The 27957-nt window shown below is 35.6% G+C and overlaps 1 protein-coding gene across 4 annotated transcripts; it reads left to right on the top strand.

Moving 5' to 3' along the window:
• Positions 1-5266: 5266 nt before the first annotated feature.
• Positions 5267-27782, top strand: EDA7 (embryo sac development arrest 7). 4 transcript variants are annotated; one of them, XM_006857808.4, is made up of 17 exons: positions 5267-5672; positions 10146-10285; positions 11684-11782; positions 13478-13569; positions 15689-15789; positions 17970-18060; positions 19747-19805; positions 19916-20036; positions 20499-20567; positions 21619-21671; positions 21843-21951; positions 22072-22242; positions 22391-22549; positions 22791-22883; positions 25731-25913; positions 26243-26457; positions 26905-27782. In XM_006857808.4, the coding sequence occupies exons 2-17, from the start codon at positions 10156-10158 to the stop codon at positions 27257-27259; spliced, it is 2100 nt and encodes a 699-aa protein (XP_006857870.1). In that variant the 5' UTR covers positions 5267-5672; positions 10146-10155; the 3' UTR covers positions 27260-27782. The 4 variants fall into 4 exon arrangements, with proteins under 4 accessions (XP_006857870.1, XP_088704498.1, XP_088704497.1 ...); XM_088848372.1 differs by having other exon boundaries at positions 5276-5672; positions 19747-19862; positions 19951-20036; XM_088848371.1 differs by lacking the exon at positions 13478-13569 and having other exon boundaries at positions 5383-5672.
• The last annotated feature ends 175 nt before the right edge of the window (positions 27783-27957 follow it).

Consider the following 27957-nt stretch of genomic DNA (forward strand, 5'->3'; position numbering starts at 1 on the left):
CCCGAAATGAAGGGAAGTGGGTCAGTTTCTGTTGCCTTCCAACGCGTTGGTAGCGTCAGTTTCGCCAGAGAGGGAAAGCGTCCGATCCGAAATTTAGGTGTACCTTAATTTTACTTTTTTTTTTTTTTTTTTTTTGTATTTTGAGGTTGCAACCTTACGTAACCTGTTTTTCATTCCATTCATAAGAGGCTTTTGCATTTTTAAACCGCTTATATTTTCCTTTTTTAAAAGTGGTGGACTTGGAATTCTTATAGTATTTTGGGAAAATTATAAAATGGATACGGTTTCTACTTGGCATGCTTGCATATAGTAGAAATGGCAGGCTTGGCAATAAATATATATTTTAAATATAATTTAATCTTATATTTTAGATATTATAGGATATTTAATATAAAAATCATGAATATAGAAAAATAAAAAAAATTATAAATTATAATTATATTAAAAAACATTTTAACTATTAATTGCAATTATTTTTAGATGCATCATCTCTAAGATTGATGCTTTATACCTTTGGACCGTAGTTGGTTGAAATGTGCTCCGGCCCGCACACGAAACAATTTTCCTTAAACAATCTCTCCAATTTGTACTTTTTAGGCATCATTTCACCTTACACTTTTGAAACCATACTATTAAACTCAACATTATATTTTTTTTGAAAAAATTTATGTAGACCCTAGGCTCTAAACAATCAAATTCAAGCCAACCTCAAAACTTTCACTATAAGAGGTTGTTTTGATGTCCAAATATCATCAAATTGATCATCTCGACATCAAAATGCATGGACATGAGAAAAAAATGGATTTCAAGCTTTGAAAGTTGTGCATCTCGTAACGCATTTTTTGACGGTCAATTTTGAAGATTTTCAAGTTTTCATAGATCAGCTCGATCTACACTATTTTATAAGCTTTAAATTTTAAAACTAAAGATGAAATATATTTAAGGCTATTAGAAAACATTTCAGTATCAAAACTATATTTCTCGACACTATTTAAAGATGGGCAACCTTGGCTTTATATAAACCGTACCTTTTTTTTTTCAACCACATCACAAGTAAATTAAATAATTTTTTTTACCAAAATACCTCACTATTTTAACTCATGATTTCAAAAGGTGACGTCTGATATATGTCAGCACAAAATATGTGTGCCAGTCTGACATAAAATGTGTTGCCCTGGCAGCCCGACACAACTTGAATACAAAGCCGGTTTGACACGATAAATGTGCCAGATCAGATCTATATCACGTTGTGTTGGATTGGCTTAAAGAGAGAAAGTGGAAAACGTGACCTAAATAAATGCATTTTGGTATTAAAAAAGTATATTTTTTTACTTTGGAGGGTGGTTGTAAATATAAAACATTAAGATTAGGAGTGTGATTTTCGAAAGGAAAATGGTTTGATAGGGCTGGAAAATGGTTTGATAGGGCTGCAGCCCTATCAAAATAAGCAAACCCTCACCTCATAACTCATCAAGTGTTGAAAGACTTTTAAATAGATCATCTCAGCTTGAACATTATGGTTGTGCAAAAACATTACGATTTCAAATTCTAAAAATAGTGTATATCGTAACAAATCATCTAGACTATCCATTTCGTCCTAAAAATAAGTATTCACAAATCCGCAAGATCTGTACTATTTTTTAAGTTTCAAAATTTATTGCCGGTGTTGGAAATTAATTTTAGAGCCACCATAAAAATTTTCGATTTCGAAAGTACTGGAAGAGGATTTGAAGTGAGACTTTTTTTTTTTTTTTTTCATAAACCCGTAGGCCCTATAGAAACTTTACCTTTTTACAAAATATTAGGAATGGCATGCCCTAAAGTAGGATTAAGAGTTGTATCTATAATTCTCCTAATATGTTCACACTTGCTGCTCAAAATAAACGTATCCAAAAAGGTCAAAATCATCCTAGCCAATGGATTTGAAATGAGGTGGATGGACACCAAAATGTGGAATTTGGCTCATTTTACATCACCTCATATACCCTAAGCCATTACTAGGAATCAAAAGCTTGTTATTGGGCCTAAAACAAAGGGCATTGCCGCTGGTTTTTTATTCACCATTTTCTCATCAATTCGATGGTCTCAAACAAAATTTGTAATCCATAAGAGGTCATTTGATTTGTGGCAAATATCTTTTAGAGAGAGAAAGTTCCAAGGTGGACTACCACTTTCCATGTTTGGTCCATGGGAAAGCCGGTGGTCAGCACACGTGAATGCACATCCCCGTATTTGCACTCTTTCAGTGCTATTTTTGTGGGAAAGAACATACACATGCATCCACTTTCCCATCGGCAGATCGTTCAATGTGTGAAAGCTCTCTGCATGAGAGAACTTCCACTCGAACCAAATGACCCAAGAATTGAGCATCCTTATATTAATAAATGAATTATCGTAAACTGGTTTGAGATTCGCGCTGAAATAGTTGTGAAATTTTGAGCAATTTGCTTATCCTCATCTGAGGGAAGATAAGTAATTTTTTTGCCAAAAGTATCTAAAATCTATTCCTTTTTTTGCTTATAATACATTAAATTCCAAAGAATTTCCCCATAATCTCATTTTATTATGTTGATCCAACTTGCAATGGAGCAGGAGAAGAATCAATGCAGCCTAAATTTTTTGTGAAAAGGAGAGACATAGAACAACTCCACATTTAAGGATGAGGTTTATTGAAGGTGCCTTCCTTATACTATAGAAGGAAGGAACACCTTTTTATTTTGTCTGGAGATGTAGTTCTAGTGTCGAACACCATATCAGGACTTGAACATCTATTTTAATCCCTAGTTATGATATTTAAAATTCAATGATATAGATCAAATTGATCTATAAACATTTGAAAATCTTGAAAATAGATAGTCTAGATAGCTTTTCACGAGATGCGTTACGTTTAGGACTTGAAAGTCTTTTTTTTTTCATATGCATACATCTCAAGGATGAGATGATCAATTAAATAGTCTTTCAACATCATAACACTCTCTTTTATAGGATATTTTTGGATGTTCAACAGTATGAGGTTCACACCTTATATAAACTTTTTATTTTAGAGAGAGAAAAGGAGAGAGAGGATCAATTAAAAATGGTTTAATCAATTAAAAATGGTTTAAATTAAGATTTTATAAAGAAATGTATACAATAAGATAACTTAGTTTTAGTATAAGCAGGCGACAATCATTATTGACCATAATATATGACATTGTGTGGTTGGGGATGTAGCACTGATTGGGCATAAAATCCAAAATAAATGTTTTCTTAATTGTGACATATAATAACTTTTTATATTTCACATCTAATGACTAAGAGTGATTGTGATCTTCTTGAACAAAAAACAAAATCTTATAATATACAATCCCATTTTATAAAAGGGTGAGGTTTGTGTAAGGTTGCCACCTTAAACAATCAAAATAAGGCACACATCCAAACTTTGTCATAAGATGCAATTTTAGTGCCAAATTTTTTTAAGATGCTAGAAAATCTATTTTCATCTGTAATTATAAAATTTAAATATCATAGATTGTTCAAATCAAGTAAATATATAAACGCATGAAAATCTTGAAAATATATGGTTCACATAATTTGCTGTAAAATGTATTATTTTTCAAACTTTGATTTTATTTTATTACATATCCTTACATTTTGATGTTTAAATGATTAATTAGATGGTTTTCTAATGTCAAAGTAGCTTTCGCCTTTGGAGTTTTAAGGTGCAACTTAATTCTACAATTTAAAGTGTCAACCTCATGTAAACTTTTTATCTTTATAAAATATATTTTAGAATTTCATCATTTTTCGAAATATTAATTCCCCAAAATATATAAAGGAAATTTACATGGGACCCAACCCGTACTATTTTACTACTAATTGAAAAAGCCACCGGGACTCCTAACCTTTCAGCCAAATAACCCATTGGGTGTGGTGTTTATATGTGACCCCAACAACATGTAAGTTATATGTGAGCTCATTTTTTAGCCATTCGATCTAAATTGAACAACTACGATTACTTATACCACAATGTCATGCTAAACACTAATTTATTTTTAATTTTTTTCTACAAATTAGTTTTGGATAAAAATTTGGGCATTCTATCATAAAATTAGGGGTGAACCTAGGAAAAATAAAAAAATATATTTTATATAAAAATAAATGACCAAAATGCCTCTAAAATTTTTCAGGAGTATTATGATAAATTTTCATCACTAGAAATATTTTTTAATTATTTTTTATCATGTGTGCCACTCTCAAGTCTATGCATTTCCCAAATTTTACTTCAAAATTATTTGTAGGATGCAAATAGAAAATAAAAAACTATGAGCCGTTTGATAAAGATCTGATGGTTAAGAGCTAAGATGTGACGATGTGACTCAAGCCATCCCAGCCATTTACTCATATATGACGGTTGAGTCAAGAGCTTATACCATATAGGTGGGTGGGTCACTTTCTTTTATAAAAGCACCTACTAAAATGCCCTTCAATTAAAAAAAGGATGCGATTTGTATAGAACTTAGGCTCTAAACAATCATATTAGAGCCTACCTTCAAATAGTGTTGAGAAATGTGGTTTCAATACTAAAAATCTTTGTGATAAACTTAAATATATTTTCATATTTATTTATAAAGTTTAAAGTTTAAAAAATAGTGCAGATCGACAAATCTATGAAAACTTGAAAATCTTAAAAATTGACGGTAAAAAAATGCTTTACAAAATACACTATTTCCAAAACTTGAAATCCATTTTTTTCTCATGTCCATGCATCTTGATGTCCAGATGATCAATTTGAAAATATTTAAGCATCAAAACAACCTCTTCTAGTGAAAGTTTTGAGGTATGCTCAAATTTGATCGTTTAAAACTTCGGCTCTATATAAATTTTTCCCTTAAAAAAATATTTAATTAAAACTTATCTGTCTCCTCTGCTATGAAAAACTCCCAAAACTTGTATCTTCATTCTCTCTCCAACCTCTATTTTTATCCTCTCCATGGGATTTCATCTCTCTCATTCCAAGTGGATTTATGTATAGAAATAAGGCGATTATTGAAATGTGAGAAAGCTCTTGACCTCATATTTAATTTAAAATCTAAATTGGTTTAATTTGGATAAAATTTAATGGATCTATAGGAATAGGGCTTTTGGGTGTCAGTTATAAGTCTAAGCATGCGGATTAGTGTCTTATATTTATTAGGCTCAGGACAATCTAGAATGACTATTTGGGATATTAAGTAAGCTATAATGAGTATTTAGGATATTAAGTAAGCTTAAGGTTTGGGTTTTTAATCTAAAGGGGTGACTTGGATTTACTAGGCTGTTGTGCTCCCTAGGGTTTACTAACCCGTTTTGATTCCTGAGTTCACGATGCCGTTTTGAACCCTAGGGTTCAAGAGCTTGAGAATGGTTACTAAATTTAAAATTGAGCGTCTACAAGAACCCGTCTCTTCGGAGCAGCCAGCCGCTCTCCTGCGCTCGCCTGCAACAGCCAGCCATAAGCTCACCTGCAACTTTTTGATGGTGGAAGGTTTGCTCGTACATTGACGAGCTTTGATTTCATGTGAGATTACATTTCATATGTAGAGAGAGAGAGAGAGAGTGATCACATCGTACATTGAAACTTGGAGCTTTCTATTCCATATTTTGGGCGAAATCAACCGAAAGCTTCAAGCTTTAGAGGTAGCGATTCACAGGTACTTGCTTTATCTGACTTATCTGTAGCCCTATTTTAGATGCATCATTTTATGGCATTCTTCTTTTAATTGAATTGTTTCCTTCATTAAACAACTAACCTCTGTTTTTTACTTGTTTCGTTTTGTCTACTCGGGCGAATATTTTTCACTGAGAAATTTCTCAGCTGTTATTGCGCATGACTTGTTAGATTTTTGCCCTTTTTCCTTGCTGAGAACTTCTGCGCTTCGACAAACCCTAGTTTAACAATTGATGGTGTTGATTCAATGTAGTGGGAGTTGATAGCGTATAGTAGTATAGATAGGAAATTTTAGGTAATAAAATCGAATTTTTATGGTTTATGGACATTGTTCGAGCTACTGCTACTTCTATGAAAAATAAAGAACTTGAAGCTTGGTCCTCACCGTGAAGGGGAATTGTGACTGTTGGCTGTTTATGGATTCATCATTGATTATGTATTTACTGCAAAAGATGATTTATTAATTGATTTTGATATCTATATTAGCATTATTTTACGCAAATTGGAAGCGGAGAAATTTTTTACTTATATGAATTGGGGCAAATTATTTGGTTATAATTTAGGGCCATAATAATGAGAATAAGGGGTTTTAATTTTTTTTAGCAGCAATTTGGCAAGGTTATCCATCATTATAATTCTTATTTTGAGTGAGAATTGACAAAAAAATGTTGTATTTTTGCATTCATTAACTAAATCTGCCATACGCTTTCAAGGGGCTTTCTTTCATACTTGACGGCCTATGTGTGCTAGTCATTAAAGTTGACCATTTGAATGTATAAGATGAGATTTCTACATTGATGCATTTTCATCAGTTTCTTCATTTTTATTTGTTTTATTGTAATCCTGTCCATTGGATTCTTAACTGTATATTGGGAATATTGGATATGTCTTTTGAGTCTTTAGATTTTATATTTGATCATGGATGCTGACTTGCCAGCTAGCTGATATCTTATAAGTTTTGATCCACAACACTGTTGGGACTTGATCCCCTTGTCTCAGTCCGTAGCAGAAAATATTTAGTTTGTGTCAGTTATGATCAATTTTAAGTTTTACATAAGAAAATTACCAAAGTTGAGAGCACCATCTATTTATATGAATTTAGTTTTTGTCTGTTATGAGCACCATCTATTTATATCAATTTAGTTTTTGTCTGTTATGAGCACCATCTATTTATATCAACTTAACATTCCTGGAGGTTATCAAACACAGAAACCCAAAACTTTAACATTCCAGCAAATTATCAAACACAGAAACCTAGAACTTCTTACAGTAACTTATTTCTTCCTAGCAAAGAGGAACTTCCAATTTACAGTTCATGATTTAACTACCGGTTATCAAACAGGCCCATAGTCTTAGGAATTAGGTATCTGATAAAGCATTACAAGGAAACTGATTTACGTGAAATCCATCATTTTAGTTGCTTGGGTACGCAACAACATAAGTGTGAAATGGAAATATATTACGTATAGGGGCCAAAATCGTGAAATGGATTTACCAAAAAAAGAAAAAGAAAAAGAAAAAGCTGAGAAATAGATTGAGGATGATGAGGAACCTATTTCCCGTCGGACCCGATAGAATAAACAACTGTGCTGTATTCAAAACGAGCTTCAGTTTCCTGGCCCCAACAAATGCCCAAGTTCTAGGTACTCTCTCTACTATCGGTCCTCTCTCTCTCTACCTCGTTGGATTTCTCTATATTATAGGGTTAGTGTTCTCTCTTTCTACCGTTGGGCCTCTCTTTCTCTCTGCTTTGAAGGTTGTGACAGATGGGTGGAGGGGTTGTAAAGAAGCTAATGTGGTTATATCTGAGGGTTTTAGGGTTTAATCCATCTTAAAGATAGGGGTACTTTGTTTGTTACTCTGATGCAATTATTTATGTCAAGTAACCATTACTCTCTTCTTTTGTTGAATTATTTGTTAATGATTTTTATTATAGCAATTTCACCCTCATTGATGTTTCTTGTGGTTTCTTTTTCTTAAATATTTTTTGGGGTCAATGGCATGCCTCTGCTTCTTTGAATCGATTCATTCATGAATTTTGTGATCATGTTCTTTTGGAATTTGAAGCTATACTTGTTTATGTATTTAGTTGTGTATCTTATTTTTAATTTTTTTTAGCATTTGAATTTTTTTTTGAAAAATAAGTAACACAACTAAATGCATAAACGAGTATGCATATGTGAGAGATATGTATGATGGAGCGGTTACTAGTGTATGAATAACTAGTGGAGAGACAAGTGAGTTTTCAGTGACAATAGGTCTACATCAAGGGTCAGCATTGAGCTCGTACCTCATTGTTTTAGTTATGGACGACTTAATTAGGCACCTACAGGATGAGGTACCGTGGTGCATGTTGTTCGCAGATGACATAATTTTGATTGATGAGACCCGAAACGACGTCAACACAAAGTTAGAACTTTGGAGGGATGCTCTAGAATCCAAAGGTTTTAAAATTAGTCGGATTAAAACAAAGTATATGGAGTGCAAATTTAGTAATAATAGGAGTAGAGACGAGGGGATAGTTAAGATTGACGGCCAGGAAGTACAAAAAAGATTGTATTTTCGATATCTTGGGTCGATAATCCAGGAAAATGGAGAGATCGAGGAAGATATTGCACAGAGAATTAGAGCTGGGTGGGTGAAGTGGAGATGTGCAACTAGAATTTGATGTGATTGCCGCATACAGAAAGTTCTATGGGACAATGGTGAGACCAGCTTTGCTCTATGGGGTAGAATGCTAGGTAGACAAAAAAAATATACCCATAGAATGAGTCTAGTGGAGATGAGGATGTTGAGATGGATGAGTGGCTAGACAAGAAGGGATAGAATTCGCAATGAATCTATTCGAGAGAATTTAGGTGTAGCACTAATAGACGATAAAATGAGACAGAGTAGACTTAGGTGGGTTGGCCATGTGTGGTGCCTACCAAGTACAACACCTGTTAGGAGGTGCGAATTAGTTCAAGTGGAAGGATTGAAAAGGGTAAGGGGTAGGCCTAAAAGGACGTGGTTGGAAGTAGTCCGAAAAGATATGGGGACTTTTGGCCTCGTTGAGGATATGACCTTTAATAGAGTAGAATGGAGAACCATGATTCATATAGCCGACCCCAATTAATTGGGAAAAGGCTAAAATGATGATGATGATTTGAGCTGTGCATATGGTAGTATCTGATAATTGAATTATATTTCTTGTTGTTGAAGATGCATGGGCTATTATGCTATTTTCTGTTGATCTTATGCATATTCAAGACCATAATTATATTGCCCTAAATATGATGTCTTTAAGTTCTTTTCTAGTGAGAGCCATATCATGTATGGATTGTGTGTGTTATTGCAAAACCTTGTTATTTACTATGCAGGTCAATGTCAAATGCATTGACCATGGCCTCACATTATTATATGTGATGCCATTTATGTTCACATATCAGCAAATAAGTAGTTTTAATTGATATTTTATCCTAAAAAAGAAAAAAAAAACTTTTTTAAAAAAAATGCATTACTATCGATGAAGGTAATGCAGTATTTCCTAGCCAAAATATCGGCAATGTGTTTCCCAGATTTCTTCTAGACATAGCCAAATAGTAGCAATGTATTTCCTAGATTGCATCCAAGTGCTACCCAAATAACAACAATCCTTTTTAGGGGAGGCAATGGACTTAGATCCGAGGGATAGACCCGATCTTGGTTCAGGTATGGGTCAAAAAATTGGACCTGGCAGGTCAGGTCCGCGTCCAAATTTTGGACTTGAATAATATTTGGGTCTAGTTCTGGGTCTGGGTTTGGGTCTGGGTCTGGATCAAGGTTTGGATCCGGTAATATTTTTCGGGCCGTAATATATGAAAAATATTAAATGTTGTTAAATTCATAGATATTTTATTTTCTGGTCAGACCCGGACTCGACCTGACCTGTTGCCACCTTAATAGTATACAATCTTGTACATAATTTGATGCTGGGCCAAAAAATACCAATGCTTATTGGGCCTCACCAGCCTGTGGGTCTCCATCCCGGCCCGTCCCCTTGCATAGCGATCCCCAAAGCGAAGGTTATTTCTTCTTTGCCGCCAAGTCATGATGCAAAAAAACCCCCCATACCCCTCCTATTTCTCTGGCCAAAACACACACACATACACTCTCTCTCTCTTTCTCTCTCTCTCAATGTGGTGGAGGGCCTTCATCCCTATCTCTGGCCAAGAGCCTCACTGTCTCTCTCATGTTTTCTGGCCAAAAAGATTCTCAAGTAGGTTTGAAACTTTGATCTGTTTCATTTTAGTGTAAAATTTTCAGTTTCCGCACTTTCCCCCTTGTGTGTGCGTGTGTGTGTGTGTGTGTTTTAATGTAATTTCCTTCAACAATAATGGATTCTCATAATTCCATGATCTTCCGCTTTAGGAACTTCATGGGATTCTCTTTCTTACCATAAATCTCTCTCTCTCTCTCTCTCTGGTCTTTTTTGCAGTTAGATAAGCATGGCTAATCAAGGTGGAAGCATAAAGGTCTCATCAATCAATGGGGTGAAAACGTATTCAGTATCAGGCCAGCGCTCACTAGCCACGTGGCTTCCCCCCAAGAAATTGAAGGCCCTTCGAAAAGATAAAGGTAACCACATGATTATTTGGAGAAATTATAGTGTTTCTCTGTTTGAATTTCAGTTTATTAGTTAGAATAAAGGTATCCATATGGTTATTTAGAGAAATTATATTTTAATTTTGTTTGAATTCCATATTATTAGTTAGAAGAAAGGTACCCACATGGTTATTTGGACAAATTATAGTTTTTTGTTTTTTGGATTTCATATATTAGTTATAAAATTTGGTGTCTGTGAAGTAATATTTATTGGGTAATTGATATGTTATTTAGGAGACATGTGATTTATTTTTTAACATTTGAACTTGGTTTTATGGTCAAATTTTACTTTGTGTCTTTTGGGTTTAATAAGTAGGAAGATTTTACATTGATATAATGGATAATCTTTTGAAAGACGAAATGGTGTGTCAATTTTGGTTAACAGGGATTTGCACATGAATAACCGAATAATTTGTTGAAAAGATGAAGTGAGTATCTCAGTTTTGGACCTTTGGTTCATATCGATTAAAAAAAATTAACAATTGGCTATTCCTTATGCAAAACTAACTTAGAAGCACAGATAAGGTGCACACCACGGTGATTAAATAATATGACGGGGCTCCTTTTGCCTGAAATTGCAGTTAAGAAATGAAATTTGGCTGAATTGACTGGTAATTTCATTGGCCTTTTCAGTGGACTTGCTAATATTGATCATTCGTCGAAGTTCACATGAATTGAGGTCCTTCTTATGAAATCTTGATTATAACTTTGGGGGTTGTTCTTGTGGATTTCAGGGCTTAGGATGCTATTCTAGACTATCGATAAATAGTATCGATAATTTTCATACTATTTTATAGGAAATGCTGTTCCGGTTACACCACATTTCATACTAAACCTAGCTTCCTCTATTACAAACTTACTCAAGGCTCTTGTTGGATTTTCATTTTTAGTTTTCTACCTGGTAGGTAATGTATGGTTTTCTATAGGATCTGTTGGATCATTTGAGTTAGTATTTGTTAAATTCAACAGCTCATTGGTTTAATTTCACACGCCTAACAATTGAATTGTTTTCCTAACTGAAGCGAAAACCAATTGAGACATATGACTCCACAGATTAAATTGTTTATGTTAGGGTGGCGTTGGTATATCTATTATGTTTCTTTTTTATGAGTATAATGCCCACTTTTTATGTTGTGACATGGAATGCCTTTTATGTTTGGGAGTCCTGTAATCTTTGATGCATTAGGCTTGGTGATTTTTTTCTTGCGAATGTTTTGATACCTTTCTTTCTTGAACTATGCTTATGTCATGTAGTCTTCAGTGGCTAATTGGAAGTTTAGTTTTTGTCATCATCAGAATAGCAGAAGCTGAGAGTTTTCACATTATTTTATCTTGCTGGGGACTATAAATTGTTATTATTTTCATTATTAGAATACATGCGGAGGGTGGATCTGATCCAGGATTTGAGGTTTGAAACTGCAACATCTAAAATCAAGGCAACTCCTGATGGGGAATACCTAATAGCATCAGGTATGGAATTACCTTTTTCCTCTTGTTTATGTTTTGGGGGTGTGCACACTTTTTTTTTGGTTACCTTGTTAAATTGGCCGAAAGAGGCATGTTCATGTTCACAATTCCCATAAAAAGGTAATGGTTATTGTTGGGGATGACCAAAGATCTAAATGACATCATACAAATATGACATGCCTTTCATAGCAGTGTTTTAAAATGCGGCCGCATCAGGCGCTATGCGCTGGGCAGGGCATTGAAAATCCCTGCATATGCGGTTTGCAGAGATGCACCCGCATATGCGCCACATCTCTCCGCATCAAAGCCGAATCCCACATCTCACTGCATCAGGCCGCATAATCTTCCGTCATTTTTTTCTAAACTGCACCCCTCAGGCAGGGGCAATAAGGTCATTTCGACCTTCGAAAATGCAGGAAAAGGGTTTGGGAGGGTATTAAACCCCACAAACAACATTTTTCAGCCACATCCGTAGCTTTTATTGGATCAATTGGATCAAAAAAAAAATTGGGCGGAAATTTTATTTATTGAAGTTCTTCAATTTGTGCATTTGTTTATGCTTGGTTGTTGATTTGTATCTTTTGGGTGTTGATTTGAGGAAGTTTAGGTGAACTTGTGACAACAAATTGAGGGTTTCAAGGATGATGATTGTATTGACTCTTCTTGAGCTTGACTTTAAAACTCTTTAATCTTCATGGACGTTTAGTTTGTAGCATTTTGTAACTTTAAAGTTTGTGGTTGCAGATTTGTGCTTATGGTTGTTGATTGTTGAATGCTAGTTTCAAGTTTCTATTTTCTATCGAGGGATAGTGGATACAAAATCTCCAACAGCTACTACTGTTGGAGTTAATGAATAAACTAAATACATCACATATATCACGTCCATATTTTTTTTCTATGCATTAACTTATTTTTTTAGATTTTTTAGAATTTTTTATGTTTGTTGACTGCATTACCGCGATGCGCCCGCATCCGGACCGCATAGAGCCATATTGCCGCATCGGCCCCCCACTGTTTTCAGCCGCATCTGCATTTTAAAACACTGTTTCATAGGCCATTTTACTTGCGCCCCCTCCTCTCTCTTCTTGCGGGGATGGTAATGTCTATAGATCAGATATAAAATGATGATAATTACCACATAGCAAAATGTTGAATTGGGGACTAAACCAAACAAGAGGCCCCTAACTGAGTCTGATGCATGCCTCTTCAGGAAGTCCTCCCTTTGTAGTTTAGCTGTCTATGTTTGTCTCATCCAATCCAGGTTTTCCTACCTTACAAGGCTGTTAGCTTCCTTTTCTTAGTCTCATCTAATGTTGTGCATGCTTTCGTCGAGCGATTTTTCATTTAACTTTTAGATTTGTTGTTTCTGTCTATCAGGAAATCAATATATTACTCATCTTGTAAAACACTGGAATGTGATGAGTCATCTTGCCATATTCTTGGTGATATTGTCAGTGATATGTTGTTCCCTTTTTATTTTTATGGGCTACATGTTACCACATTTTGTGCTTCATATTATTATGTCAGTGTACAATGTGATGTTTTATTGTATCCTCAAAATCTTATGAATTATGGCTACATATATCCTAGCACATGTAGTGGAATTGAGATAACATACCGTGTGAACTATTTTGGTTTTATTACGTGCCTCAATCTGATGAATGTGCTTATAGAAGTAGCGCAATGTTGAAATTTTAGGTACTTACCCTCCACAAATTAAAGTGTATGAATTGAGAGAACTGTCTTTGAAGTTTGAAAGACATTTGGTGTCAGAGGTCATCGATTTTCAGGTAATGATTTATCTATTGGCTGGCCTTTTTTGCTACCCTACTCTTTTATTTTAGTGCTTGCATATGGTAATGCTGATATTTTGAACTATTTCTTAGGCCCAAAGAGGAGAATGTGGTTTATAAGGCCACTATTTATGTTTTTGCAATAGTTAGGTGTTAGATATTAAGTCTTCTCATAGAAGTAAGTCTGGACCATCTATTTTTAGTCATCCATGAGTCAACCATCTTATATCACATTGGTGATGATTGGAACCATATAACAATATAATACCCATGGAAGGTAAACTTTTAACTTGATAATATGAAGCGATATACCTGACACCATAAACTTTAATGTTGTCCAAAAGCCTGTAACCTTCTACAACTTCAACCCCAACCTGGGTTACTGAAACCTGGATGACTTGGGAAAACTATATAAATAATACTATATTCACTTGGGTGGATAATTAAATTCATATAACACCAATATTCGTCGAGTTCTTGCATGGACATGGATACATACTGGTTTCAGACATGGTACAAGTTTTCATATTCCTCGTGCCATTGAAAAGAGGTGTGGTTGACATGGCTATCATGAAGTAACTACCTAATCCAACAATATTTTACTGATACCATTTCATGGTGAGTAGTAAGAGAAAATCAATTATATATTAGTTGGCTGAACCCACATATATTTTCAAACTTTCATATGTAGTTTCTAAGTTCACATGTCTACTGAACAGAAGGGAAGATCATGACGCTGAAATAATGTAACCAGTGGTTAGTAAAGAAGGAGAAGAATCCAGAAGAATCTGTTTTATATTTGTGTTGATACTTGTCTAACACCATTACAAGACCCCAAACAAAAGAATCCATGTAATTAGATAAGATGAAAGGATAAAGCTACCACGATAAACTACGGTGCTGTCCAAAAACTGTATACTTGTACAACTTCATTCAACCTGGATCATTGAGACGTGAAGACTTGGAAAAATTATATAAACCTCATTATCTTCAATCTGTTGATAGTTGAAGCGATGTTTTACAACTTGGCTCAGCCACAAACTCGGCTCTTGGCTAGACTCAGCCTGAGTCTGGGCTGAGTTTGAAAAGAGCCGTAAAAGAAGTTAAGAAATTGGGGAAAATCCAAAAAAAAAAGAAAAAATTGAGGAAAATAATGAACAACAAAAATTATACAAAAGATGAAAAATGTTTCTAGCTTGACGATACGTTCAATCTAAAAATAATAACACAATTTTGTGATAAATTGCAACAAAAGATCCAACAACTGAAATTTTGCTAGATCAAGTGATATTATTTAAATATAAAGCGATATTATTAATTCGAAGTGTTAAAAAGCAACAAACACAAATTCAAGCAAAACTCGAGTTCTGAGATCTTCGTGCTCGATGCAAATTGATGCCTCCAATTATTGGCAAACCTTCCTCAAATAATCTGGAATTGAAACCGCCAAACCAGTTTGGTTTTTGAGCTTGAATCTTGGATATTCAAGCTCGAATTTTTTTTTGCGTGAATAGAGAATCCGAAAATTAGAATCTCAAAAGTCCAAAGTTTTTTTTTGGCGGAGAAATAGAGCCTATGATTAGATGAAAAACCCAAAAATAAAATTGGGAATAAAATTTCATTGAAGTTCGACCACCCATTGCAAAGAAATTGCAGGTTTTTGAAATTGGGCAAAACCTAGGTCTGAATCTTTGATCTCTTAAATCTGTCAAATTTAATTTTTTTGTCTTCTCAAATATACTATATCTAGTGGAAAGATCAAGCAAAAACCAGTAAATGGGTGAAACTTGAGCTCATATCGAGCCCTTTGAAGGCCATAGGGTACAAAATGGTGAAAAAAAGGAGGGCAGATTCCCCTCCCCCTCCTGGCCCCCCTTTTTTTAAACCGTAGTTTTACAGTACTCAGGCCAGTATTAACCAACCCCAGGTGCTAGTACTGTTCATTTTGACATATACAACCCCCAGATGCCAGTGCCTGTTCATTTTTACATATATCACCCTGGGTGCCTGTATATGTAGTTCTTTGCAATTGAACATGTTTCTGTGATTCTACTTCTCTTTTTTTACAGCCGCTTTATTGCAAATGGATAGCCATGATACTTGTTTGTTGCTGTAGGTGCTGGGTGATGATTATTCTAAACTGGCTTTTCTATGTGGCGATCGTTCTGTTTGTCTCCATGCAAAATATGGAAGTCATTACAGTTTACGGATTCCGAGGTCTGACAATTCTTTCTTCTTCTGAAGTATAATATTATGTGATAGGATCATAAGAGGATTGCTAGTTGCTGTTCTTAGGCTATCTATTTCTACTTAGTCTAGAGTTGCTGTTAAAAAAACTTGCATATGCTGATGGGATTTAGCTTGCAAATAGCTTGAGTTACTTAGGAATGATGTCTAATTCGCTTGGAACATTAAGGGAAAATTAGATACACCACCGTCCCTTGAATTTTAGTCACACCATAAACTCTAGTACTATTTCCTTTTGTATTGACCCCCTTGGGTGAAATTTTTGGGTCATTTTGGATGAAATACCCCTCTTAGTCAAACTTAAAAAGTTTTAAGCTTAAGGCTGGTTCGACTGTTGGGAAAGTTCTTGGAGCCAATGTCGGTTTGGCCCTCCATTGGTTGGACTGGCCTTAAGCTTAACCTTTTTTGTATTTTGACCAAGAGGGGTGTTTTTGTCCAAAATGAAACACATTTCACCCCCCGGGAGGGGGATGTGATCTATGTGTAGGAAGTTCGGTGAAAGGTGGTTCACATAATTTTCCCTAAAGTAAAAGAAGGAAAAATATCAGGATAATACCTGGAAAACATGCATGATCCATACATGTATTCCAGAAACATGAAATACCAAGGCAGAACCTGGAGCTCTCAGTTAAATGATAAATTTACCCCTGGAGTTTAGCTTTTCACCCTCACTTACGTGGTATTGTAGACACTGATTGGGGTTAAAATTGTCATATTGAAAGGCTTTGACATTTCCAGATACTGTCTCAATATTCCAACTTTCTGGACCATTGACGTGATTTATGCAAACTTTCGAAAGGAAAAAAGTATAGGAGTTCAAGAGCTCCCTGATGTTTCCCCTGAATAATTTTGAATAGGACATCGTATTAGACAAATAGCTCCACACAAGCATAAATTGAATAATGGTTATTGAAAATTAGTAATGCGTTTGTGACAGGTGAGAACATTTGGCTATAATTTTAAATTATTATTGGTAAGATTCACTCCTAATGAGCTACTTGATGCCTGCTATATTTACGCTATGCTTTTATTTTCCATGGGAAGATTTCTGCATTGATGGTGCTGTTTGAACTGAATATAGTCCATAAGAAAAAGAGTAATTTAAATGTGCCTCTTGGAAGCAGTACTTCACTTTGAACCAGTAGGTTCACTTAAATAGTGAAACTCAGTAATGCAGGGTAAAGTCCGCATTCCCTCTAAAGCCCTTGCTTCTATCCAAATCAAGCCCCTTAATCCCATCAAACAAACCTAACAAACGTAAAGCTTCAAAAACCTCCTATGGTTGTTTCCAAAGGTGCCAAGAAGGCTCAGTGAGCTTGAGTTCGTTTCCAATGGAACTGCTGCCAAAGTTGAGCTTCAAGTTTCTCTCCAGGGTTTTGCCTGCTGAGGTTGGGCCTCGATATTAGAGATTTGCTAATGCTGCCTTCCTCATATTATTGGAGCTGTGCTCCTTCTCCTTATGAGAAGACCAATCTTTCCAAAGAAACTATGAGTAACATAATCCATTTCATATGACAGGTTCACAGTCCTCCCCCACTGCTCTCGAAAAGCATAATGGAGCAAAAGATGAGCCTTTTCAGAGTACAAACCTTCATAAAATCTTATGCATGGACTTTGGATTGAAACCCTTTGTGCTGCAACATGCAACCGATCAGTGGTTACCATTTTGTCTTTGATTCTGAGAAAATACAATGTGGCTAATCTTGGAGCTTCTCTTCTTTAGGTTCCTCCCATGGGAAGAAATCATCCCCTCACATTTATGTTGTTCATGGATTTAATTGGAAAATTCTTTGAAGATTACGTACCCCAAAGCATATTCCCAACTCTATCTAGTGCTGGGATTGAGAGCAAATCATGTTTACATGTAGACTTCAATAAAAAGCATTACGCGGTTTTGTCATGTGGCCCAAGACACTTTTGTGTGGGTTTGTTTGTGTGTGCCTGAGCTTGTTTTACAATCATATTACAGTTAAAATCTTTGAATATGACAATCTACTTGTATTTTAGCTATGGAATTCTCTCCTATGTGAACTAGCATTTTTTATTAAGAAAACTGACAAAATGTCAGACATTTTTAATCAATCAATAATCCTGCTGTTGCTGCTGATATATAATTATGGCTTCTGTCTTCTGAATAACTATGATAACAGGATGGGAAGGAGTATGGCCTATGATCGTTGGTCTTGCGATTTGCTTTGTGCTGCCTCTTCTCCAGATTTATATAGAATTAACTTGGAACAGGTTGGCTGTATTCCTAGGTTTATATTGCGATTTCAATTTCTTTACCAGAGTTGATTAGATATTGCCTTGTTTTCCTTGTGTATGGGTCTTATACCGTTCTTGTGGCTTTGGATGAGGAAATGCATGCCTTGTATATTTCATTGCTCCAGTTTTTACATACTTGCGTGAGCCTGCCAAGCCCCTAACCACCCCAATTAATATCAAAAGTATTTTTTGTTAGATACAGTACTCAGGTGGGTTACTGTGGCAACTTGACTGAGTACTGTAAAACTAAGGTGATCTTTGGTGGACTGGGGGAGTCTATTAAAACTGGAAATATAAATGGGCACGGAAATCTCACCCCCTCTTTCTTCATTTCTCTGAGCATCAATTTGATCCTGAATTTGGGCCCTACACTTGTTTTTCCAAGATCTATCAGTTAGATAGATTGGATGTGAGCACAAACTTTCAGATTTTATGGATTGAAAAGATCAAAGATTTCAAGCTAGGTTTTGCCCGACTTTATTTATTTATTTCTCCTTTTCCTGAATTTTCTTATTTTTCCCGAACTTTCAGATTTTTTCAGACTTCTTGCCAACTCGGGGGAAGCTCAGGTGACTCAACTGGGACTCAGCCAAGTCGCTTGGACCAGCCAGGGGCTGAGTTCTGGCCCCGAGCGAATTTTTGAGCACTTATTCTCTTTTATTTATTAAATCTTAAAGACAAGATCTATAATGCCAATTTTTCTGCACAACACCGAAGTCTTTTCAAATAATACCTTTTTATGAGTATATATGTTGCATTTTTTGCATTGTCAGCACCATTTTTTATTCAACTATGCCCATCTGAAGATGCGGACAAGCTAGCTAGTCAAAACGTGGGGTATTTATATATGTGAATGTAACACAAAAGCCAACACAAATAAACTAATCAATGTTTGAACCTTTTGCTCATTTTGATGATGCTTGTCGCAACCTTGAGGGTCTATGCTTGCACTTGACTCACCTGTCTAAACAACAGCAGCAGCAATAACAACAACAGCAACAACAATAATGATGATGATGATGATGATGATGATGATATCAATAATAACAATTGACTTATCAACTTAATAAAAATATGTTCGTCATGTAGAACTATATGAAATCGTGAAAGATGGGGTCAAGGTAGAGAAATGTATGGCTCAAATGGTGTTTAAACTTTAAAGCGTTCAGATATGCGAACAAGTTGCAGAGATATTGGCTTCCAATCCTTCTATTGGCTTCCCTTTATTGGCTGAAGCAAATACCTTCGAACTTGTCATTTGAAGCAAAACATGAATTGCTCAAAATAATCATAGAGAAAAGCACTTAGAAATTATGTACAGAAAAAGCGATGAATGTTATAAGTAGTCTACGTCTGCATCAAAGAAAATTGTGGGTATCTAGCTTGTCAATCAACATGGAAAGGTTTCATAACCGAGTCCCTTGGGTCATCACTGTCCGTTGAAATGATGAAAGTGATGTAATGACTTGATCCACTAGAGAGGCAAAAAAAAGAAAAAAAAGTGTGGCAATAATAACTTGACATGACCCTTATGGTGGGTTGCTCTTCCTTTCCAATATTTTCATAATGATGACACAATGGGCTATGTTTTTCCATATTCTATAGTACTATGGTGTACTTAAAATTTTCAGTGTATGCTTATTTTGTTCCCTCTGATTGTAGGGATGCTTTCTCGCCCCTCTTAGTACACGCTCCTCAGCAATAAATGTTGTTACCCGAAGGTAAAGTCGCAAAACTGGAGTCAAGAGTCAACACATTTGATATCTATATCCTTAGAGGTAGGCGCCTGTTCTCGGCCACAAGTTGATACAATTTTTTTTTATCTATTCAGTAATGTACATGGGTTGGTTGCTTGTGGCTGTGAAGATGGGGCTCTAGAATGCTTGGATTTGAGGGCTAAATCTTCTATTGGAAGGATTAATGCTGTTGCACCATCTGGTGATACTAATGAGGTAAAATATGCTTGGGAAGCAAACAATAATCCAATGGCCTCTAGATATGGAGCAGATCCTGCCACTCATATTTTTAGTTATCCACCCACTTTTTATTCTGTCACCCAAAACTTATGTGGCAATATAAAGTTCCCAATGATTTTAGCCATGAGTAGTGTTGGGTGGATTATTGAAAAAGCAAATGGCTGAATCTGCTCCATATGGAAACCATGGTCTGACAATTGTGACCCACCAGAGCAGGACATGCTCAATGTGGATTGCACTCTCCATCCCATCTGTCATTTCGTTAAACAGTAAGATCCTTGTTGACTTTGGTTTTCTGTTCACACTGGATTGTAGTATGCTAATCCTGTATATTCTATACTTGTTTCATGCTTAGTTCGAACTCTAAATTACCGGTTTAGCAATTTTTTAAATTTACTTGTTAAAGTAATTTTTCATGTGTTAACTATTTTTTTTCAGGAGATTACTGCTTTACAATTTGATGATACTGGAGGATTCCACATAGCAGTTGGAAGCAGTAGTGGAAAGGCAAGCTTAGACAACACTGTGACTTATATTTTCTCTTTTATACCCTGCAATTCTTTGAAACTAATTTTTCTTTTTTTTTTCTGACTTCAACCATCGACTTCTTTGGAATTTGTTGGAATTATATTTATGACAAGTTTGGCCCGCATTGAAAATCAAATGCTCTTTCCCACATTCTAGTCATCCTTCCATCTCAACTTCGTGGTCAAGTTCTTAGTGGTAGTGCACCATTTATATCAGGATCCATAGTTTTGGATCTGGATCCAATTTAATAAGAACCCAAATCTTTATAATAATGCTTTCTATGGTTTTATAGGAGCTTAGTTCAGGTATAGGAATCAGTCATGCCTGCTTAACCATTAGGCCCAGTCACAGTTGTTAGTTTAAGTACCAAGTGCACATGAAACAAAACATTCAGTACCGATTTAGTGGGGGACCATGGTTGAGGAGCACCTTACTAAGAAGGGTTTTATGTGGAGAGAAGATCAATAAAGATTACCTTTCAATTAGTCCAATATGAAGGACCCTTGGATGAAGGACCCTTGGATGAAGTTTTAAGTAGATATCTATTTAGTAATTTTAGGTAATTTAGCTCAAGGTAGAACACTATAATCCAATGGGCTAAGCAAAGCCATAGTCCACTGGAGTTATTTCTATCCATTGAAATGATGGACTGCAAAGGAGAGAGCTGGACCTACAATTCTGGTTGCTTCCTGGTCTGTGCGTTCCACATTCTGGCACCTTCCATCATTCATTGGATGATGATGACCTGTTGGACTATGGTTTTCCTAAGCCTATTGTACTTCAATATATTTATTTGTAGTAGAATTATTAAAGCTTGTCTATTGAATATTTTGTTGAGTTTATTTCTCTAGTGATTGCTTTTTTATCTTGGTCTTTCGTATTATTTTGTCACTAGCATACCTGTCTTTTTATTAATGCCTGTCTGCCAAGTACCCCCCCCAACCCCCCCAAAAAAAAAAAGAAGAAAACTCTCAATTGATTGGTCAAGGCTGTCTATGCTTGAACATGTCTGTGAATTTAATTCATGCAGGTGCTTATCTATGATTTACGCTCTTCACATCCTCTCCGAGTGAAGGACCACATGTGAGTTTCTATTCTCCTTAAACCTTACTTTTTGAGTTTCTCTTTCCTGAGGTTTAAGCTGCTCTGGTCATCTTCTTATGATTTATTTTTGGAGCCCCTTAGGCTGTACTTCTTATGGGAAAATGTAAAAAGGTGGCAAGGATTCTAATCATGTCGCTGGCATTTGTGCAGGTATGGTAGCCCAATAGTGGACATTAAGTGGCATCAAACCCTTAATTCCATGCAACCAAAAATGATTACTGCTGATAAGCATGTTGTGAGAGTTTGGGACCCTGAGTCGGTAAGGAGCAATTCATTATAGTTGCCAACTTACCATCAAATCCAAAGTGTAGTTATTCATATGTTGCTTACTAAGTTCATTTTACATATCTTCACTGCTCATATTTTTCTTGGTTACTAGGGGGATGGTTTGACCAGCATTGAACCAACGGGTGGAACTATCAATAATGTGTGTGTTTTTCATGGAAGTGGGTTGATGTTGATGGCACTAGATTGCAACCAGATACCTGCATACTTTATACCTTCTTTGGGCCCTGCTCCTAAGTGGTGTTCTTATTTGGAGAATTTAACAGTATGACACTTTGCAATTATTTGAACATGTCAACATGGTCTTCAGAATAATTTAACTTTGATAAATGAAGGCATATAATGTTGATGAAGGTTTAGAGCAATGTGTTTTTTACTCTTTTTCTTTTCTGGTCATTTGTTGGACTTTGCAGGAGGAGCTTGAGGAGGGTGCACAAACAACCATTTACGATGATTTTAAGTTTTTGACAAAGGAGGATTTAGAACGACTAAATCTTACCCATCTGATCGGCACCAACCTCTTGAGAGCCTATATGCATGGTTTCTTCATTGATTATCGACTTTATAAAAAGGTAATAATTTCTTGAAGTTTTCCCTTGTTTGGTTAAAATTGAAATCTTTCTACCTTGTGCAATCAAACCATCTAAAGTACCTAAAATTTATCCTGCTCTGTTTGGTCTTTATCATAGTAATAACTTCTATTACAAACAATGTAAGGCCTTGGATTTGATCAATTTCTCGGATATTAGTTATTTTTTAACATTCATTGATTTTTAATGATGCAATATCATTACTTCACTTTATTACGTGTAGGCACAAGCTTGCACAGATCCTTTTGCTTATGATGCATACAGACAACAACGAATACAAGAGAAGATGGAGGCAGAACGTGCTGCTCGCGTCACGGTAACTTCGTGATTCCTTGGCAGTATATAGCAATTACAATATTATCTAGATGTAAAAAAGTTTAAATGCAAAGATAAATACATAGCTACCGGGATTGCCTATTTTAGTAGGCGATTGATTCTGGGATCTCAATTTTGTCGCTCCTTGAACGAATCTCTTAGGGATCTCGATTTTTAAATTTTGGGATCTTGATCCTTTTTGTTGGGTATGCCAATTCCTGATCCCTAACATATACATTGTATGGATGGTGCTTCCACCCATAGAGCTCTTCTAGCATTTCATGATCTCCTGCTTCCGATCTGAATCTCGGTAATTCCTGCTCCTGATCCCAACAACTATGTATGAATAAATAATACTTCGTCAAACAATTTGTTTTTCTTTAGAGAAAAAAAGATAAATATATCATAAAATGTCTTTGCATGTCAAAACAGCACAAACAACAAAATGGAAATCACAGATAAAAAATACTAAGGAAAGAAAAGAAGTTCCAGGACTGAAATATTCATCAATTGTTAGAGGAGACTGAGAGGCCAAGTTTCATGCTTGTGATTATGTGAATATAGATAATTGCTCTTGTTTCTAGTCAAATTTTGGAAAATGTTATGCAGTAGGATGTCTTCCCCGTTAAAAGAATAGAAGGAAAATTACATGAGCCCCCCTACCTTGAATGTTGTACAAATAGACCCCTGCTGCTACTTTTTTATCACACATTAAACCTTGTTATTATTTTCTCCACATTGACCCCCAGGTGAAGTTTTTAGGTCATTCTGGACAAAAATGCCCATTTGAGTCATACACAAAAAATTTGAGGTTAAGGTCGTTTTGACCTTGGGGCAAGTTCTTAGAGCAAAGGTCGGTCTGGCCCTCCAAGGGTCGAACCGGCCTTGAACTTCATATTTTTTGTGTTTGAGTGAGGAGTATTTTTATCCAAAATGAATTAAAAACTATCACCCTTGGGAGTTAATGCAAAAGAAAAAAGTAACAAGGTTTATGATGCGAGTAAAAAAGTACTGGGGGATCAATGTGTTTGAAACTCAATGTAGGGGTGTAATTTTCCCCAGAATATAACCCCCTTTGTACTCTGGGAAAGCTAAGAACAGCCCTAATGGAAGATGAGCATTTGAAATGGGTATTATTTGGTTTTCTTAAGGACTTAGCTACTAATACAGCTCGCATTTAACTTGTGCTTCCCTTCGTCAATTGTTAGGAATTCATTACATTCATCCAAGAAATTGGAGAGGCATATCTCATTATGGATTTGAGAGGTTTGAGGAAAACATAAAGCGGGTTGTATGGTACACAAGAGGACTTCTATGATACAAAAATATTATTTGGATCATACAAAACCAGGTGGTTTAAAAAATGGATCGATGCCTTGGATCGGGCACTCCAAAAACCCATCCGGATTGGTGAATCGGCGATCCGGATCGGGAATCAGCCGACTCAGTCGGATTAAGCTTAATTATTAAAATTCATTATAAATGTTGTCTTTTAGGAATCCAATAAGAAATGAGGGTACTACATTGTTAACTTTTACGTTTTTTCATCAATTTGTGAATATTGAGATGTTCTTTCTCTGTATAAACTTATGTTAACTATTAAATTTACGTCACTCAAAAGAAAAATCATAGAATAATCATACATAGACTACAATAAATAGTAGATTAAAGCGATGAAAAAATAGCCACTAAAATATCGAATTGGCGGAAAACCCTAATCCGCTAAAAAAAACCAAATTATTACAACCTAACTAACTATAATCCAAAATTATTACAACCTAACTAATTATAATATTGTATACTGAAATTAAAATTGTTGGTTTACATTTTATAATTATTTTATTATACAAATAATAACAAATCCAATATATTTTATAATATCATCAAATTTAAAATGTATTATTGACAACTGTAAGAAAAATAGTACATTACATGATTTATAATGCAAAAATTAATAAATAAAATAAAATATTTGGTTATCAATATAGAAATTATTAGAATGTGTACCAATTTTGGAAATAATACTTTAATTTTTTCAAATTTTAATTTTTTAGATTTCTAGAATAAATTTAGTAAAAGAGATTGTTAGTAGAAAGAGAGAGAATTCAAATGGAATAAATTTTTTTTTTTAACGACTTTACTTTCTGCTTATTTTTTTACAACAAAAACTAAATAAAATTACATGCTGGCTAGGATTCGAACCTCAAACGTCTAAGAGGTAAGTAGGAGTGATAACCACAAAGCCACGTCGCGGCGTATGTATAAAATTTCCATATTAATAATACTTATTCAACTGTCTTAATTTAATGCACTGTTTGTGGGATAATAAATCGAAGAATGAGAGTTACATTTATACATATAAATGGCTTTGTCACATACATCTAAGTGCACGCGTGAAAGCACGGGGGCATCGAGGGCGGGTTGAAGGTTTGCCGCTGCGTGTCACCAAAAGAGATGAAGGTTTGCCACGTGTCGCCACATATTATTGAGAATCGGTGATATGTGATGTGATACGGGCCGGTTTTGATCGGTGTATGACGTCATACCGGTGGTTCACTGTTCAGAACCGACAGTTTTGTTCTAGAACAGGGCGATTCTTGGTTTTACAAAGTAATCGGCACAGGGTTACCGATTTCCGTGCCGACTAGAACGAGTCCGTTCTGACTCGCCGATTTTTAAATCACTGTACAAAACTGAGAAGAATATCTACTTCCCTACAAAGGAATTTGGCACAAATGGGAGAACCTTCATTGGTGTTTTTTCAGTCATTAGAGTTTGTTTTTTCTTTATTTTTTTGTGCTTTATGGAGGATTTGTAACCAATCTGTTTAAACCTTTTCTTCTTAAAGATGAAGAGGAAGTTACCCAAAGTGAACAAGAAGCTTGCTGCTCGGCTGCTCGAGGATGCTGAAGATGCAGAACTGAACATTGATGGGGACACTGCTGCCAAGAAGAAATCAGCCAAGAAAAAGAAAGGGTTGGCAAATGAAATTCTGCAAGACAAACGTTTCTCTGTATTATTCGAGAACAAGGTGAGGCCATGGAACTGGTCTTGCATAGTAGTTTGCTTCTATTCTTCTCTGGTACCAGTAAAGCATATGATATTGTGAAAAAACCATAACCACTGGGGTCATCTGCGATGGATAGAGAGAGGTCTCACACTCATGGAGATAGTGATACCTCCTATACAATGGGGGCTGTCCTATTCTGGTGGCTCTCCATCAACATCAATTTCACTTGATGGTGATGGCCCCTTATGCTCCTTCAAAAAAAAAAAGAAGAAAAAAGAAAAATGAATGCGTAAAAAGCCTGTTAGTGCTTGCTTGCATATCAGTCAATGCTTCCCTTGGTTTTTTTGTAGGAATTTGAAGTTGATGAGTTCTCGCCAGAGTATCTTGCTCAACATCGTAGTTCGTTGAAGAAGCAGCCCTCATTGATAGACGAACACTTTGAGCCAGTGGAAAATGATGATGAGGATGAAGAAATCAATGGCTCAGATGCCTCAACGGCAAATCATTCATTGGAAGATGAGCCTGAGGGGGAGACATATAGGAGGAAAGCTAAAAGGGTTCCAAGGTATGCATATTAATTATATGACTAGTTGGTGCTATACAAAAAGATGAGAGAGCAATGAATAAATTGAGCAATTATACCTGATTTCTTGGTAATCGTATTGCCCAGAAGTTACTATTAATTTATTTTGATCGAATTTACTAATTAAATAGGTTTTTAGATGTACTTTTTGCTAGAATTTTGGTAAATATTCTAGTTAATGCTAGAATTTTGGTAAACAAGTACATCTCAAAAGCAAAGGAAATTGGCCTTACAATTATATATGGCGATTGAACTTTTTCATAAGTTAAAGCCTGGATATCTTCTTTCTTCTTAAGGCTGACATATTTCGATACGTTAGTGTGGCATTAGTCTCTTGTGCCTCGTAAAATACCGAAGACTCTCTCTCTCTCTCTCATTATATTGAAATGCCGAAATCAGACAGTGAGCAAAGATACTACTATTTTGCAGGCTTTATGAAGTAAAGGATGAGCGCCATGCTGAAGCATTTTGGAGTGGGGTGTCATTCTCGAAGGAGGACGCACTTCCTTTGGAAGAGAGGGTAGCTGCCTTGGAGAAGGCTTCAAAACAAGGTGAAATCAGGAGAGGACCTGGTGGATCGCGGGAGATATCTTTCATATCCAAGAGCTTGCCGAAAGGTCCCAAGTACGAGGATGATGATGATATGAGAGAAAATAGAAGGGGTATTGAGTCTTTGGGCTTCAGGCCCGCGAAGCCTCATTCTCGAGGAAATGGTCGAACTCGAGGTGGCAGAAGAAAAGAAGGGAGTCATATGAGAAGTAGAGGGAGAGGTAGAAAGTATTAATGGAAGATTATACAATAACAACTGTTTACCTTTGGTACAAATAAGTGACAATCAACCGTAGCCGTTCGTTTTGAAATTGGGTGGTTGGGGTTTTGCCCACCGACCATACTTCAAATTTGAGAAAATTTCAGGCAAATGCCTCAGTTGTCTAATTATATATTTGACAGCATGAGATGTTTGTGACCTTTTTTGACAAAAGGTAACCGTCTCATTGTATACAACCACTTTTTCCAATTGAGGGATGACAAGCAAGCCTCAGTTTTACTGGAAATTGAGGATGACTACCATCCATCTTGAGATGGGTGAGATAGTAGCAGAGTTCACAGTTTTGGCCATTTTCGGCATGGAGGTAGAGAGAGAGAGAGCTTGCAGTCTTTTTAACTTTATTTTTGTTCTTCCAGCTTTTCTTGGTTGTGTTGAGGTGATTTTCATTGCAATTTTCCTTGTAATAAGTATTGTATTCGGCTGGTAAACGAGATTAATTGTTTATTTATTAGAATATGCCAAAATGATTGTATAGGAATGAGAGGATTCTCCCAACAAGTTGATATCATAGTTATCAAGATGGGATCGGATCACTTAGGTTGATTGTGGATGGGTGACTTCGTTAGTTTGGTTTAAAGTAAAAATTTAATATGGTTGAAAATTATTCAAAATCAATATTTGAATGATTTTGGCTCGTCTGACTGTTTGGTTTT

The sequence above is a fragment of the Amborella trichopoda genome, chromosome 9 (assembly GCF_054954075.1).
Source record: "Amborella trichopoda isolate Santa Cruz 75 chromosome 9, AtrichopodaSantaCruz75HAP2 v2.0, whole genome shotgun sequence".
NCBI lineage: Eukaryota > Viridiplantae > Streptophyta > Magnoliopsida > Amborellales > Amborellaceae > Amborella > Amborella trichopoda.

Excerpts from the sequence above, each read along its gene's own strand:
- EDA7 (XM_006857808.4), top strand. The coding sequence starts at position 10,156 with ATGGCTAATCAAGGTGGAAGCATAAAGGTCTCATCAATCAATGGGGTG. Across the intron at positions 21,672-21,842 it reads CTCCGAGTGAAGGACCACAT|GTATGGTAGCCCAATAGTGG; the intron begins GTGAGTTTCTAT and ends GCATTTGTGCAG. Across the intron at positions 22,550-22,790 it reads ATTATCGACTTTATAAAAAG|GCACAAGCTTGCACAGATCC; the intron begins GTAATAATTTCT and ends TATTACGTGTAG.